Raw genomic sequence first — 14,091 nt, forward strand, 5'->3', positions numbered from 1 at the left:
AACACTCGAATGCAACGTTTGATGGGAGTGCTGGTATAATCGCACCCATGGTTCATACAAGGGTCCAATCATATGGGGCCACATAATTCTTACAACTGACTAGTGTCCCATGATAGTCGACCATCATTTAAAAACTGGTGGCAACTTAGCAACCTCACCCACATGGAAACATTCCAGACCCAACTAAATTGTGACCCATCTGTGATTAAGAGTATAACATAAAAGGTTATGCCGAGAAGTTGATATAAACCGTCTGATTCCGCCTTATGATTTTGGAGCTAACCGTTCATTTGATTGCGTGTGATTTTACGGATGTGGTCCATCTAAAATGTGGCCCATGTTGGATGGTTCTCAGAATTGTGGTGAACTACCCCAGGACTCCCGCTGGAGCCCACCTTGGCTGCCCGCAATTTGCTGAGAAGCTGTAATATGAGACGCCCAGTACTAGTCACACGTGCCAAACAGGCCACATGTGTAAGTCTAGATCAGCTCTCACGCAGATGCCTTACTCCATACATTAGCCAGGTGGGCTACAACTGTATAAAGCAAATGAACGGCAAAAAAAATTGATCACCAGTCTTACCATCTGTGTACGTGTGGCCCACCGGGAAATGGGATCATCCAGGTTTTGAGCCTGATGTTCAAGCCCACTCGTCAGGTGGGGTCCAAAAAATGAAAAACAAACGGACTAAATCCCACTCAATGGCTGGAGCGGATTAGGTGGGGCCCCGGCCTCACCCAAGACGGTGTAGCCCCTTACCATGGGGCCCACCTTATGCATGAACTCTATATCCACGCCACCCATCTGTTTTGCCAGATCATTTTATAGCGCAACCCAAAAATGAAGGAGATCAAAATCTCAGGTGGACTATACTACAGGAAACAGTAGTGATTGACCATTAAAAACTTCTTGTGGCCCACAAAAGTTTTGGATCAAATGATATTTGTTTTTACCTTCATCCAGGTTTATGCAACCTTATCAACAGGTTGGATGACAGATAAACATTACGGTGGGCCCTAGGAAGTTTTTAATGATGGAGCATTCAATCACCACTCTTTCCTATGTTACGGTCCACTGAGATTTGGATGTTTCATTTTTGGGTGCATGCTATAAAATGATCTGGTAAAACAGATGAACAGCAAGGATATAGAATACATACATCAAGGTGGGCCCCATTGTAAGGGCCACACCCTCACCTAATCCTCTATGATTGAACCTTTCAATAAAAAACTACCAAGTTAAGAGAACCTTTTGTTTTTCTGTTCCAACCCTTCAAATTAGGTTTTTAAAAAGAATGCTTTGTGATTGCATTCCTAGACAAGTATATATATTTTTTAAAATATTTTGAAGGATATTCCTAGATAGGTATATTAGGAAAACAAACCTTGAGAGAGCATTAATCTGGTGCTAAACGATGGCATGCAGAAGCGGTTCAAATCATCAGCTGGTTTAGGGAGGACTTTGGGTCTTTTGCAGAGTGAGCTCCCAAATTGGATTAATCTTCATGAAAGGTATAATCAGCCGTGGCAAAGTGAGATTTCACCATGGCGAGAGCTTTGGATCGGTGCGAAATCTTGTTCTTTTCTTCCTTTGGCATCTCAGCGTAGCTGCACCACACATCGGCCCAACATGTAGGAATTAGAATACGGATGCATGGTTAGAATGCAGAGAAGAGTTAGCAGTAGGAAGGCTTACGTCTCCTGGTAGCCATCAGGCTGAAAGATGGGATCCCATCCGAAATCCGCCGGCCCCCTCCGAGGTACTATCTTCCCCTGAAGTCCCAACCACCAGCTAAATGTCAACACCAGTGTTCAACTAACATAGCTTCTGTACTGATATTGATGTTGTAACATGGTTGCAATGTTGCGCTTAACATGGAAAAAATTAATAATAATCCAACCACTTACAAAGCCCTACTTCATTTAAGCCGTATTTGGATACACAGGTGAGCTGAATCCCAAACATTCAATTTAATTAAAGAGGAAATGACAAAAATTAGCGACTCTTCCCGTTCACAATGAGGAAGCTCCATGCAATTTGGTACACAACCTCAATACAGGTGTGAAGAAAATTACAATTCTGTTGTTCCTGCTTTCTGACTGCATTACTATAGAATTTCCATTCAGCTCTATCTGTATATCCAGGTTATCCACTCTTTTTTGTCACCAAGCATGAGGATAATATCCACGAAGATCACTAGAAAAACAAGTTCCAAGAACTGATTTATTAGCACATTGTCCTCTTACAGCAACCATATGGAAGTTTATTTTTGACCATCTTCCAGAGATGTAGTACTAAACCTCGGTAGAGAATTTTTTTTAAAGAAAACCTTTTTTTCAGTTGGAAGATGACGGTTTTATTGATTAAAGGCCACAAAAGACCAAAGAATAACAAGGCAGCCCAAGAAATACAAGAAAGATCACAGTCACAAAAGCCCACTGAGATTGAGGCCCACACTATGACATCTGTCTTAGCCCTTGAGACAACTCCCAAAGTTGGCCGGCTTCAGGTGCACCTCGCACAGCCTCCTCTTGTGAAATCACACATTCCTCCAAAACCTAACCCTACTCCTCTCCCCTATACAGAATCCCACCCACTCCTTGAATATGTCCCCCACACTCAAGATAGCCTTCTACAACCCCATGGCCCTGCACAAGGACTTCTTCATCCACCATCCCGCTACTTCAGTCCCATACTTCCTCATTACAATTTCCTTCCAAAGGCTTCTGTCTTCCAAGCCAAACCTCCAATGCCATTTGCTCAAAAGTGCCAAATTCATAATTTCCAATTTCTTAATTCCCACTCCCCCTTTATCAGTCTACACAGCTCACCCCATTTAATGAGGTGGAATTTGTTCTCCTCCACACCACACCATAAGAAATTGTCTAAGGCTTTTTCGCTTCTTCCAAACACCTTTCAGGAACAACAATAAGAAGTAGGGTGGTAGATTAGATAAAGCTGCTTTGATCGAGGTTGGTCAAACCCCAAGGAAAGATGCCTACGGTTCCAAGCTAACACCATCTCAACTTTCTCAATGACCATATCCTAGTAGTGTTTTGCAGGCTTCCCAAATGAACTAGCCCTACACCCGAACACTTACGCTAACTTTTCAACCTCCTCCTTAGAGATGCCTACACCCAGCAATTCATTCTTTGGACATTCACTTTTAAACCTGACACCATATCGAAGCAACAGAAAATCTTCCTTAGGTTGTCCACCTTGGACTCCTCTGCATCGCAAAAAAGGATTGTGTCGTCCACAAACTGAAGGTAGATACATGAAAGTTTCCTGTCTACCTCAAAGGCAGGATAATTAGCCCTGCTGCCTCCCCTTTGTTCAACATTCTACTCAAGGCTTCTGCTAAAGAATAAAAATGGTGATAACAGATCGCCTTGCTTGAGCGCTCGAGATGACTTGAAGAATACTTTCAACGTAACCCATTTACTAAGACTGAGAACTCGGCTGAATTTACACACACCTGAATCCATCTCCTCCACTTCCCTCCACACCCATAGCAGCCTAACATGTAACATAAAAATAAAAATAAATAAATAAATAAAAATAAAAACTTCCATGTGATCATACGCCTTTTTCCAGATCAAGCTTGCATACAACGCTACTCTTGCCTTCTTTATGGTGGGAGTCAATGCATTGGTGGACGATTAGAGTGCGATCCAAAATCCATCTACCTTCAACAAAGGTGCCTTGGACTTTTGGTATGACTTTCTTGAGGATTGACCTAAACTTTGATAACAACACTTCTGCTAGAATTTTATATGGGGCACCAATCAGACTAATGGTTCTATAGTCCTGCAGACATTCTGCTCCCTCTTTCTTTGGAATTAAGGCTATGAACAAAGTGTTAAACTCAACTGGAAGCCGTCTGCTATCAAAGAACACGAAGATAAAAGAGAGTGATAGCAGGAGTGGGCAGCTAATAGCAGGAGTGGGTAGCTGAGGTCACTGGTGATGCACCTCTGACAGATTCAATTAAAAAAATACTATTGCTGGCTGGAATGACAGCATACAAATAAACAACACTTTCTTTTAAATTTTTATTGTACTTCAACTCCCTGCCGGTTACAGAATGATGCAACACTTAAATAGTTAAAAGATAAAAACTAACTCCACTTTTTTTCTCAACTAAAAACAACAACTTAAGATTTTTTCAACAACGGTTAAATAAAAAAAAAAAAAAAAACTCAGTCAGCAACAACTAACTTATTAGTCGGATTGATTTGTTACACCAAGTTTACCCTTCAACACTCCCCCTTAAACTTGTCTCTTCAAACTTCATCATCCCGAGCATTGCCTTCAATCTTGTAAACACATCGTGTTTGAGCGGTTTTGTAAAAATATCAACAATCTGATCATGCGTCTTGCAAGAAACTAATTCAACTTCTTTGTTTTTCACATGCTCTCTGATGGAATGATATCGAGTATCAATATGCTTGCTTTATTCACGAAACACTGGATTCTTTGCCAGTGCAATTGCTGAACGATTATCGATGTAGATCTCTGTAGGATGATTCTGTGGAAATCCCAAATACTTCATAACATTCCTTAGCCATATACCATGGCAAACAGCTGAGGTATCAACAACATACTCAGCTTCAAATGATGACAATGTTAGAATCGATTGCTTCTTTGATGTCCATGTGAATGCTGTGTCTCCCATACAAAACATAAATCCTGTTGTGCTCTTTCTTTCATCCAAATCTCTTCCCCAATCACTATCAGAATAACCAACTAGTTTGCAAGCTTCACTGGAAGTATAGAACATACCATCATTGATGGTACCCTTGATATAACGAAGTATCCTTTTTGTTGCATTCAACTGTGATTGGTCAGGAGTCTCCATGTACCTACTGACTAATCCAACTCCATAAAGTATATCTGGTCTAGTGCACATCAGGTATCTTAAACTTCCAACTAGACTCTTGAAATAAGTTGAATCAACATCTCCTTGCTCATTCTTTCTCAACTCTAATCCCGTTTCTACTGGAGTAGTGACAGGATTACAGTTCTCCATTCCAAAGCATAATTGCTTTGGGAGATGAAAATTCCTTTCTCGCTTTACACAACCTCGAACTCGAGAAAATGTGCCATTAGGCCAATGTCAGTCATTTCAAATTCATTGACCATGTTCCTTTTGAAAACTTCAAACATACCTGAATTGTTGCCGGTGAAGATCAGATCATCAACATATAAACATGAGTATAACAAGCTTCCATCGAACTCCTTCATATATAGTGCATGCTCATAGGGACACTTCTCAAATCCATTCCTTTGGAAGTAATTATCAATCCTTGTATTCCATGTATGAGGCACTTGCTTTAAACCATACAATGCCTTCTTTAGCTTGTATACCTTATCTTCTTGGCCTTTATTCATATATTCAGGTGGTTGATCCACATAGATTTCTTCTTCAAGATATCCATTTAGAAATGTTGACTTTACGTCTAGCTGATAAATCTTCCATTTGTTTTGAGCAGCTAATGTAATTAGCAGCCTGATGGTCCAACTAATAAGTTAGTTGTTGCTGACTGAGTTTTTTTGTTTTTAACCGTTGTTGAAAAAATCTTAAGTTGTTGTTTTTAGTTGAGAGAAAAGTGAAGTTAGTTTTTATCTTTTAGCTATTTAAGTATTGCATCATTCTGTAACCAGCAGGGAGTTGAAGTACAATAAAAATTTAAAAGAAAGTGTTGTTTATTTGTATGCTGTCATTCCAGCCAGCAATAGTATTTTTTTAATTGAATCTGCCAGAGGTGCATCACCAGTGACCTCAGCTACCCACTCCTGCTACCAGCTACCCACTCTTGCTATTAGTGGTATCAGAGCCAAGTTGAAGGTATCCGAAGCCTGATTCAGACGATCCAATAGTGCTTTCCAACTATTTCGTTCGTTCAGGACTCATCTACGGAATCGGATTTTCAATATTCAAACTCCAGAAGGCTGTATAAGGAAAATATTATATTTTTTTATATATGGCCAACGGAAACGCGCAAGTTATTATTCCAAAGCTCACTAAAAGCAACTACGACAACTGGTGCATTCAAATGAGAGCACTACTAGGTGCTCAAGATGTTATGGACATCGTCGAGGATGGCTATTCCGAACCAGTCTCCAAATAAGCAGAAGTTGCTTTGCAAGAAGCACAAAAGATACGCCTCAGATCCGATCGAAAAAAGGATTGCAAAGCAAAGACCATCATTTACCAAGGACTTGATGAATCTACATTCGAGATCATAGCACCTGCCAAGATGTCCGAAGAAGTCTGAGAGACTCTCTACAAAACACACAAAGGCGCTGACAAAGTAAAGAAGATTCGTCTCCAATCTCTTCGAGGTGAATTCGAATCTTTGAAAATGAATCTCCCAGAAATTATTGCGATTATTATACACGAGTCATGATAATTGCAAACCAGCTTAGAAGGAATGGCGAGACTCCCACAAACACGAGAATCTCAAAGAAAATCTTGCGATCTTTAGATCCAAAATTTGACTATATTGTCTTGGCCAAAGAAGAGACAAAAGATCTGGAGACTTTGTTCGTGGAAGAACTTGTGGGCTCGTTGCAAGCCCATGAACAGAAGGTGCATAGAAGGAGTGATGATAAGGCATTAGAGCAAGCTTTGCAATCAAAGCTATTAATCACTGAAGAAAGACATGATCGGGGGAAGACATCACAACGAGGACGAGGTTGAGGATCTCATGAAAGAGGTTCTGGAAATTTTGAACCCAAAAACGGTGGCTATGGTAGAAGAGGCTTCAACAAAGAAGGATGTGGACAACAAAACTATGTTCCATGAGGAAGAGGATGGGGAAGAAGAGGCGGTTACAACAACCGTCAAAACACTGATAAAAGAAGTGTTCAATATTATAACTGCTACAAGTATGGCCATTACAGCAACATGTGCAAAGGTAAGCTTCCATCAAATGAAGCTATTGAAAGTGCTAACTATGCAGAATATGATCAAGTTAAAGATGATGCGTTGAGTCTTATGGCACACAACACAATCAATTCGGATCAAAATATTTGGTACCTCGATTCTGGAGCCAACAATCACATGACTAGCAGAAGGAATTTATTTACCAAATTCGATGAGAAGATTCAAGGAGAGATTTCGTTTGGCGATCTCTCAAAGGTCCCTATTCAAGGGAAAGGTGATGTATTGATCAAGCAGAAGAATGGAGATCATACTTTTATCTCCAATGTCTATTATGTCCCAGACATGAAGACCAACATATTAAGTCTCGGACAGCTCGTGGAGAAAGGCTATAATATTAGCCTTAAAGATATGCAGCTGACTATTGCTGACACTCAAGGAAAGTTGGTGACTCGAGTCAAGATGGCAAAGAACAGGATGTTCCCTCTGTCTATTCATCATGACACTCCAAAGTGTCTAAATGCTATCAGAGAGCAGATATTCTTTTTATAGACGCCCAGAACCCGAGGGGAAAACATTTGGCCCTGGAGCCTTATCTCTTCCCAACTCGTCCACCGCTACCTTTACCTCCTCTTCAGTTGCCGGCATCTCAAAGGAAGAAGCCTCCTCAGTAATAGACCGAAATTCCAAGTTATCCAACTGCAGCCTCACTCACCCGTCACTTGAAAGAAGCTTTTTGTAGAAAGATACAATAGCAACATAGACTTTAGATATTTCCTCTAACCTGACTCCATCCACCACCAGGCTATGGATCTTATTGTTCCTAGCCCTTGCGCTACCTGTGAAAAATTTTGTATTCCTATCCCCCTCCCTAAGCCATGTTACTCTCGAGTGTCACTTCCCTTTGATCTCTTCTTCTTTGAATTGGCTTTTGTATTTGAGAGACAGGGCCTCCCTCCTTACTTTTTCCTCCTCAGACAACTCTAACCCTTCCTCCTTTATGTCTAGCTTTTGGATTTCGTTAAGAATGCTCCCCAACTCCTACGCCCAATTGCCAATCACCTCCTTCCACCCAATGAGTTTATCTTTAAGAAGCTTCAATTTCTGGAAAAAAATAAATAAATAAATGAAGCCCGAATGGCCTTCTACCAAGAAAGATGCCCACCAAGACAGGGCCTCCCTTCTTCTCCAACTTAAGCAAATGTCTCTGTTTGTTAGATTCATACAACTTAAGCCACTCTAGAATTTCACTGTTAGTAGGAACAAAAGCTGGGTTCCTTGCCTTAACAACCAAATTAATACCCCATACTTTCAAATACATAGCATTTATCAAACTTCTTTTCTTATGACTATCTGGATGGCATTTTTGTCAGAGACTTACCAATTCAAAGTTACAGCATATCTTTCCATGATTCCTATTGTATTTGTGTGGTATAAATGGGTACAAATTAAACAAAAAGGCCATTAATTATTTCCGAACACCTGTTCTGTTGTAGATGAAGTAAAACTGGTTAGTACGATCGTGTTGCGTTCAGAGATATCATCAATTGTACTCAAGAGCAAAGGGTTGCAGCTAAAACAAAGCCTACCTGAGTTTTTCCGACAAATGTTATGGGTTCCACATCAGGCCCAAGAGCAAGAGAAAATACACACAGTGCATAAGCTGATTTATCGTCATAAGCCTTCAGTAGATTGTTCAGACCTGCAAAGGCAGGTGTAAGCGTTAAAAGAAATTGAAACCAACATGAGACATTCTTGCAATAAAAAGCATAGGAGAGTAGAGTGCATCACTGTAGCACGGTAAGGAATCCTTCTCTACAACATCTGATTGCTTGGTAGACGATGGAAACAAAAGGAAAGAGAAGAAAGAGAGGGTAGAAAGAAAAAGAAATGAGGGAACGAAAGAAAGGGAAGAGAAAAATAAAAGAAGAGAAAGGCGGGAGGGAAAGGAGGGAGGTGGTGGGGATCTTAAGGCTTTGATACCATGTAAATAATCACATGGTGGAGAAGAGAGGAGAAGAAAAGAGAACTTCAGAGATGATCTCTCCTCACATGCTAACAATATTTTGATAACCCCAATGAACATAAAGGAATGGTCTCATGAAAGAGCACCAAAGCATACAGACATACAAACAAACACACCCTTATATATGAGACTCCATATACATGTAAAATCCTAAACACTCAGACAAACATACAGAAGCACGCACTCTACTCTCCTACAAAAAGAAATATATAAGACACAAAAAGCATCACAAGAGCATGGGACTACAACCTTCATGACCAATCTTCTCCAGAAACCACTTGCTGGTTGATATGATGTTTTGAGATGAAACGTGGAGATTGGAACAGAAAAAACGTCAGGACCGATAGGATTTTGGTGTTACAGCATAACTGAGAAGTGATGAGAAAAACAAATGAGCGAAAGCAAAGGATGCAAAGAATTAAGTTATTTGGTACTCTGGCAGATTATGACACGGGATACGCATGCACTCAGAAATTGTACAAGAGGCATGCATTAATTTACGTCAAAGTGACTAAATTGTGGAACCCACTGTTGTTGAGTGATGGTCTCAATATCAGTTTGGTTGAGAAAACCCGATCTCTGATTCATGGACATTTGTTTCCTATGATGGGACCATTGAATATTTTTCATTTCTAACTATCCAATAAATGTCCACCAATCCAATAGTCAAATAATCAAAGAAGCATAATTTTTGGTTCATGATACACCCAAACTCAGGCCCATAATTTGGACAGTTTTATTTGAATAACTAGCATGCTATGTAAGCAATTTCTATGTGCCTGTGTATCATCCATCACACTTGCTGGAGCATCAAAGTTCTCTCAAGAATTTATCTATGCTAGCAGAATATTATGAGAAAATAACAATGCCAAAAAATATATAGGGAATAAAGCTTCACCTTAACAGGAAGGACAGGATCGAGAACTTACATGTAAGGTCCTGAAATAGTTTAAATGATCCAAAGGTCATAACAAAGTACCAAATAAGATAATGTGAAGTAACTAACAAAGGAAAATAATGTGTCAGATACCTGGGAGACCATTAAGAGCATTAAAACAGAGGCAAGTATCTTCAACGAGCACAGGTCCATTTACCTTCAGGGGAAGAGTACAAGACATTTTGTTTTCAATACTACATGTTCTAAACGTGCAAAAGATTAGAGGAGAGCACAACTTCATAGAATGTGAAATACATATTACCATATTTACATAATTACAGTTTGATTTTCTTGGTGAACCTAATTTGCAACTCAGTAGCCATTTAAACACAAATCAACTGTACAAACAACAGACAGAAGGCCGGTTTGGTGGATCACATGCTCCCACAGGAAGGTAAACTATGGATTCCCATTAACTTTAGCAATCAGATGCACACTTGTTTTCAACTGGGAACCCAATCCATGGTTCCATCAATGTGAGGATCAGTCCCATCCTTCAGTCATGCGAATCCACATACTTACTTTGGTAGCATGAGGGCTGCCATCCTTTCCCCAAGCAGATAATACCGTGACAACTTGGCTGGACCTGAAGTTGGTTTGGGCTTGGATTTTGAACCGAGGTTACCTGGATAACAGGTTACTCGACTACGTGGTAAGAGAACGGGTGCATAGTACGCTACTTCCTCAAATATGTGGTAGGAACATGTGGGTTGCTCTGATACATACACTAGGTATTACAGTATAATTTAATATACAAATTGATAGTGTAATTTATATATGAAATTATGAATATTGTTTTTCTTCATCTCACATGCATAACATCATATATATGAATGTTGTTGGATAAATCAAAGCACAAACCTCTATGTTCTGAATATAATTGACATTACAAGTTAATCTACACCAGGAATATAGAACCATAACTTCATTTTGGTAAAAATAGCAAAAAAAAAAAAAAAAAAAACCATAATCCGGATCACCAACATGGAATGGAAAATGTAGGGGTTGGCAATTTAGGTGACGTTTTTGAATTGGTCGGACTAGACCTAATAAAAAAAATTGACTCCTCTCAGCAGGAGACCAGCCCACTGACAACCTAAGAATAACCAAACAAATGTGTGTATAGCCAACTGCTCGTATCCAAGCTGGTTTCGCACTCCCTTTGCATAGGGGAATACCAAAGCTGAAATCCCACCGATGGAATCGTTTCGGTCTGCCTAAACCAATATGCAATTCACTTAAAGAAAATAAAAGTTGTCTGTAAAAATACCTCTTTTGCAGCCAAACGGGCCTTCTCTCTAGAAATCTCTTCAGGCTCCCCTTGCAGTTCTGGCACTGAAAAGAGATATGCATGGTAAAGATAAATGTTCGAAATCAGTCAAGTGAAACACCTACAAAAGTGAAGGAAAGAGATGTAAGGAAAATCAAGATGCTACTTCACAAAAGTTCCTAGGAATCTTATAGTAGTTCGGACAGTTCCTCGATTTTTAATAACCAAGAACCCTGAAGTAGAGCAATGAATTGAATGGGGTCGTGTTCAGCAATAGATCTAGACAAGGTTCCCCTGACAATAGTGACATTGAAACAACATACTAGTGCGTGATAGTGCAAAGGAAAGGGAAGAAAATAGTATTAAAAAAAAAAAAAAAAAGACGAGTAGTGGGTAGGTAAACAGCTTCAATAAAGAGTAGATGGTGGTTATAGGTGTCTGGCTGCATAAATTTCCAAAGATTGAATTGCTTAAGATACCACAACGAACTTCTCTTCCCTTCTGTCATTCACCTGAAAGTTTAACTCTTTCCCAAGGCCTTACACTCTACATGGAATTGACTTATTTGAAAATACGACCAATATTTGCCACTAAGCTAACCTTCATTGCACCAACCCCAAAAGCTTCTCTGCTATCTAACTACAAGCCCCTTAATCTTACCAGTTCTCACAGTGTTAAGGCTATAGTATAGTGTGCTCCCCATCTTGCCCATCAAACCATACACTCTTTTCAAAAGAAACCAGGAGTTTACTATGTCAGATTTGCTCAATGACCCTCAATCGAGTGGTCCTTTTCTAATATAGAAATCATTTTCCCTATTTACAATATATCCCTTAATTACAGTATCCCTAATTACAGCATAATATCTCCTAATTATAGCAGCATCTATATCCCCTAATTACAGCATAATATCTCCTAATTACAGCATCTATATCCCCTAATTACAGCAGCTTCTATATCCCCTAATTACAGCATAATATCACCTAATTACAGCATCTATATCTCCTAATTACAGAAGCATATATATCCCCTAATTACAGCATAATATCACGAAAGTAGTAAAGGAAGCAAATTCCGATTCAGTTACTTATAATTTATTAGACTAAAAACAGCGATCCAATTTGATAGTGCATCCAAACGCACACCCTACATGAATTTTCTCAAGGAACATATTACACTAACAGCGCTCTGCACAGAGAGAGAGAGAGAGAGAGAGAGAGAGAGAGAGAGAGAGAGAGAGAGAGAGAGAACGTACGGTCGAGCTTGAGAGAGGAAAAGGGAATGGAATGACCTAAGATGGCCCGGACTTCCTCAAGCTTCTTGGCATTCCCCGTTACGAAGGTTACGGGTCTTGACAGAAGCGTGCGCGCTGCGGCTGTCGTCGCCATTTCTCTCCACTCTCTTTTCTCATTAATCACTTCAAAAACCCTCGTCATAACTAAAGCTTTCCTACACTTACAAAACAAAGCAGACGTGAGAGGTATCCATGGACTATGGACGGCTTAGACCAGTATGGCATCGTCCTAAGGCAATCCAGACCGTTCAAATCTCTACCCAGCTGCGGATGGACTATTGGCTATGTGATTTTTGGACGCTGATTGGCTCCTACCCCCGCCCGGACTGTAATCCGTCCGGGAGGGGATCTGTGAGGCCCACCGTGATGTAAGTGTTTTATCCAGGCCATTCATCGCTTTTCTCAGATCATTTTAAGCTTGATCTTAAAAATGAGTCAGGTCCACAGCTCTAGTGACCCACAACAAAAGAAGCTGCAGTGATAATGACACCTACCGTTGAAACCTTTCTAAGGGCCACAGTTGATTTTTTTCACCATCGAACCTATTCATAAGGTCATGTAGACGTGGATGAATCCCCACTTTGTGGTTCACTTACGCGTTGGACCTGCCTAAGATTTTTGATAATATCTTAAAATTAAACAAGGAAAACGATGAATGGCATGGATAAAACACTTACATCACAGTGGGCCACACAGATCCCTGACCGGACGGATTACGGGGAAGGACGCAATCCGCGTCCGTTATTTTTTCCCACAACTATTTTACTCTTAACCATCCATTTTATATTATACTCGTTAATTGGATGGCCAGGATAGGTTGATCACAGTGATTTTAGATATGTGCTCCATCGACAATGGGACCCAAATTTTATATGGCTTGGATTGATGTAAAACAATGCTGCATTTGATGAAGATGAGTCGCTATCATTTTTAAATTGTGCACTGCTAACTTCAGTACTATTTATGGGTTTTTGGGACGCTGTATCTTGAATCCTAGCTTCTAATTGAAATGCACTGGAATCCAAAATTTATATTTGGATGCGTGCAATTGAAATGTATTAGAATTCTTTAGTACATTTAGAACAATTAAAATTTAATTGAGTAAATTAATTTTAATATTTTAAATTAGTAATATATATATGTGATATTTGACAGGGTGACTTTAATAAGCCTATTAAAATATGTACTTAAGTGAAAAACAAGAAAATTTTAAGCCTTAGGTGGGCCACAAATGTAAGGATCACAAGCAAATGACTTGCCCGATCATACTATTTGTGTGTTTCTAATGATGTGGCTGATAATTGAACTAATTTAGGGTATCATCAATGTATCACGTGTTTGGTAGATTAGTAGCCTAGTAGCAACTTTATTACTCATTTGACTCTCGTCTTTCAAAGGGGTGTGTGTGTAAAGACATTTCACTTTTAGAACACTCAAATCAGTGTAAAAAATAAATTTTAAAAAAAAACTCCGAAATTCCAGCTACCTAGTGACTCCAATTCACATCAAAGTAAAGAGACTTCAAAGCACGTGAAAAGGTAATTTTTTATTTACCCCTACTATGCCAAACGAATAAAAACATGTGCATTTATACCCAATTACCTCCATATACACCCGAATATTAGGTGCCAAACAACACTAAAGCATGAGCTCCAGTAAATCAAGAAAAATGAT

General features: G+C 39.6%; 1 protein-coding gene across 1 annotated transcript; it reads right to left on the bottom strand.

The window, feature by feature from the left end:
- Positions 1-1,239: 1,239 nt before the first annotated feature.
- On the bottom strand, positions 1,240-12,560 carry LOC131240705 (inosine triphosphate pyrophosphatase). Its single transcript, XM_058239125.1, has 8 exons — positions 12,379-12,560; positions 11,124-11,188; positions 9,947-10,010; positions 9,846-9,855; positions 9,166-9,197; positions 8,480-8,592; positions 1,697-1,773; positions 1,240-1,608 (listed from the first exon to the last, which is right to left on the bottom strand). The coding sequence occupies exons 1-8, from the start codon at positions 12,557-12,559 to the stop codon at positions 1,497-1,499; spliced, it is 654 nt and encodes a 217-aa protein (XP_058095108.1). The 5' UTR covers position 12,560; the 3' UTR covers positions 1,240-1,496.
- Positions 12,561-14,091: the final 1,531 nt, after the last annotated feature.

This window comes from Magnolia sinica, chromosome 3 (genome assembly GCF_029962835.1).
Source record: "Magnolia sinica isolate HGM2019 chromosome 3, MsV1, whole genome shotgun sequence".
NCBI classification, from domain to species: Eukaryota; Viridiplantae; Streptophyta; class Magnoliopsida; order Magnoliales; family Magnoliaceae; genus Magnolia; species Magnolia sinica.

Coding starts and splice junctions, on each gene's coding strand:
- LOC131240705 (XM_058239125.1), bottom strand. CDS start 12,559: ATGACGAGGGTTTTTGAAGTGATTAATGAGAAAAGAGAGTGGAGAGAA. Junction 11,189..12,378: donor TTCCTCTCTCAAGCTCGACC/GTACGTTCTCTC, acceptor ATCTCTTTTCAG/TGCCAGAACTGCAAGGGGAG. Junction 1,774..8,479: donor CATTTGTCGGAAAAACTCAG/GTAGGCTTTGTT, acceptor TTGGGACTTCAG/GGGAAGATAGTACCTCGGAG.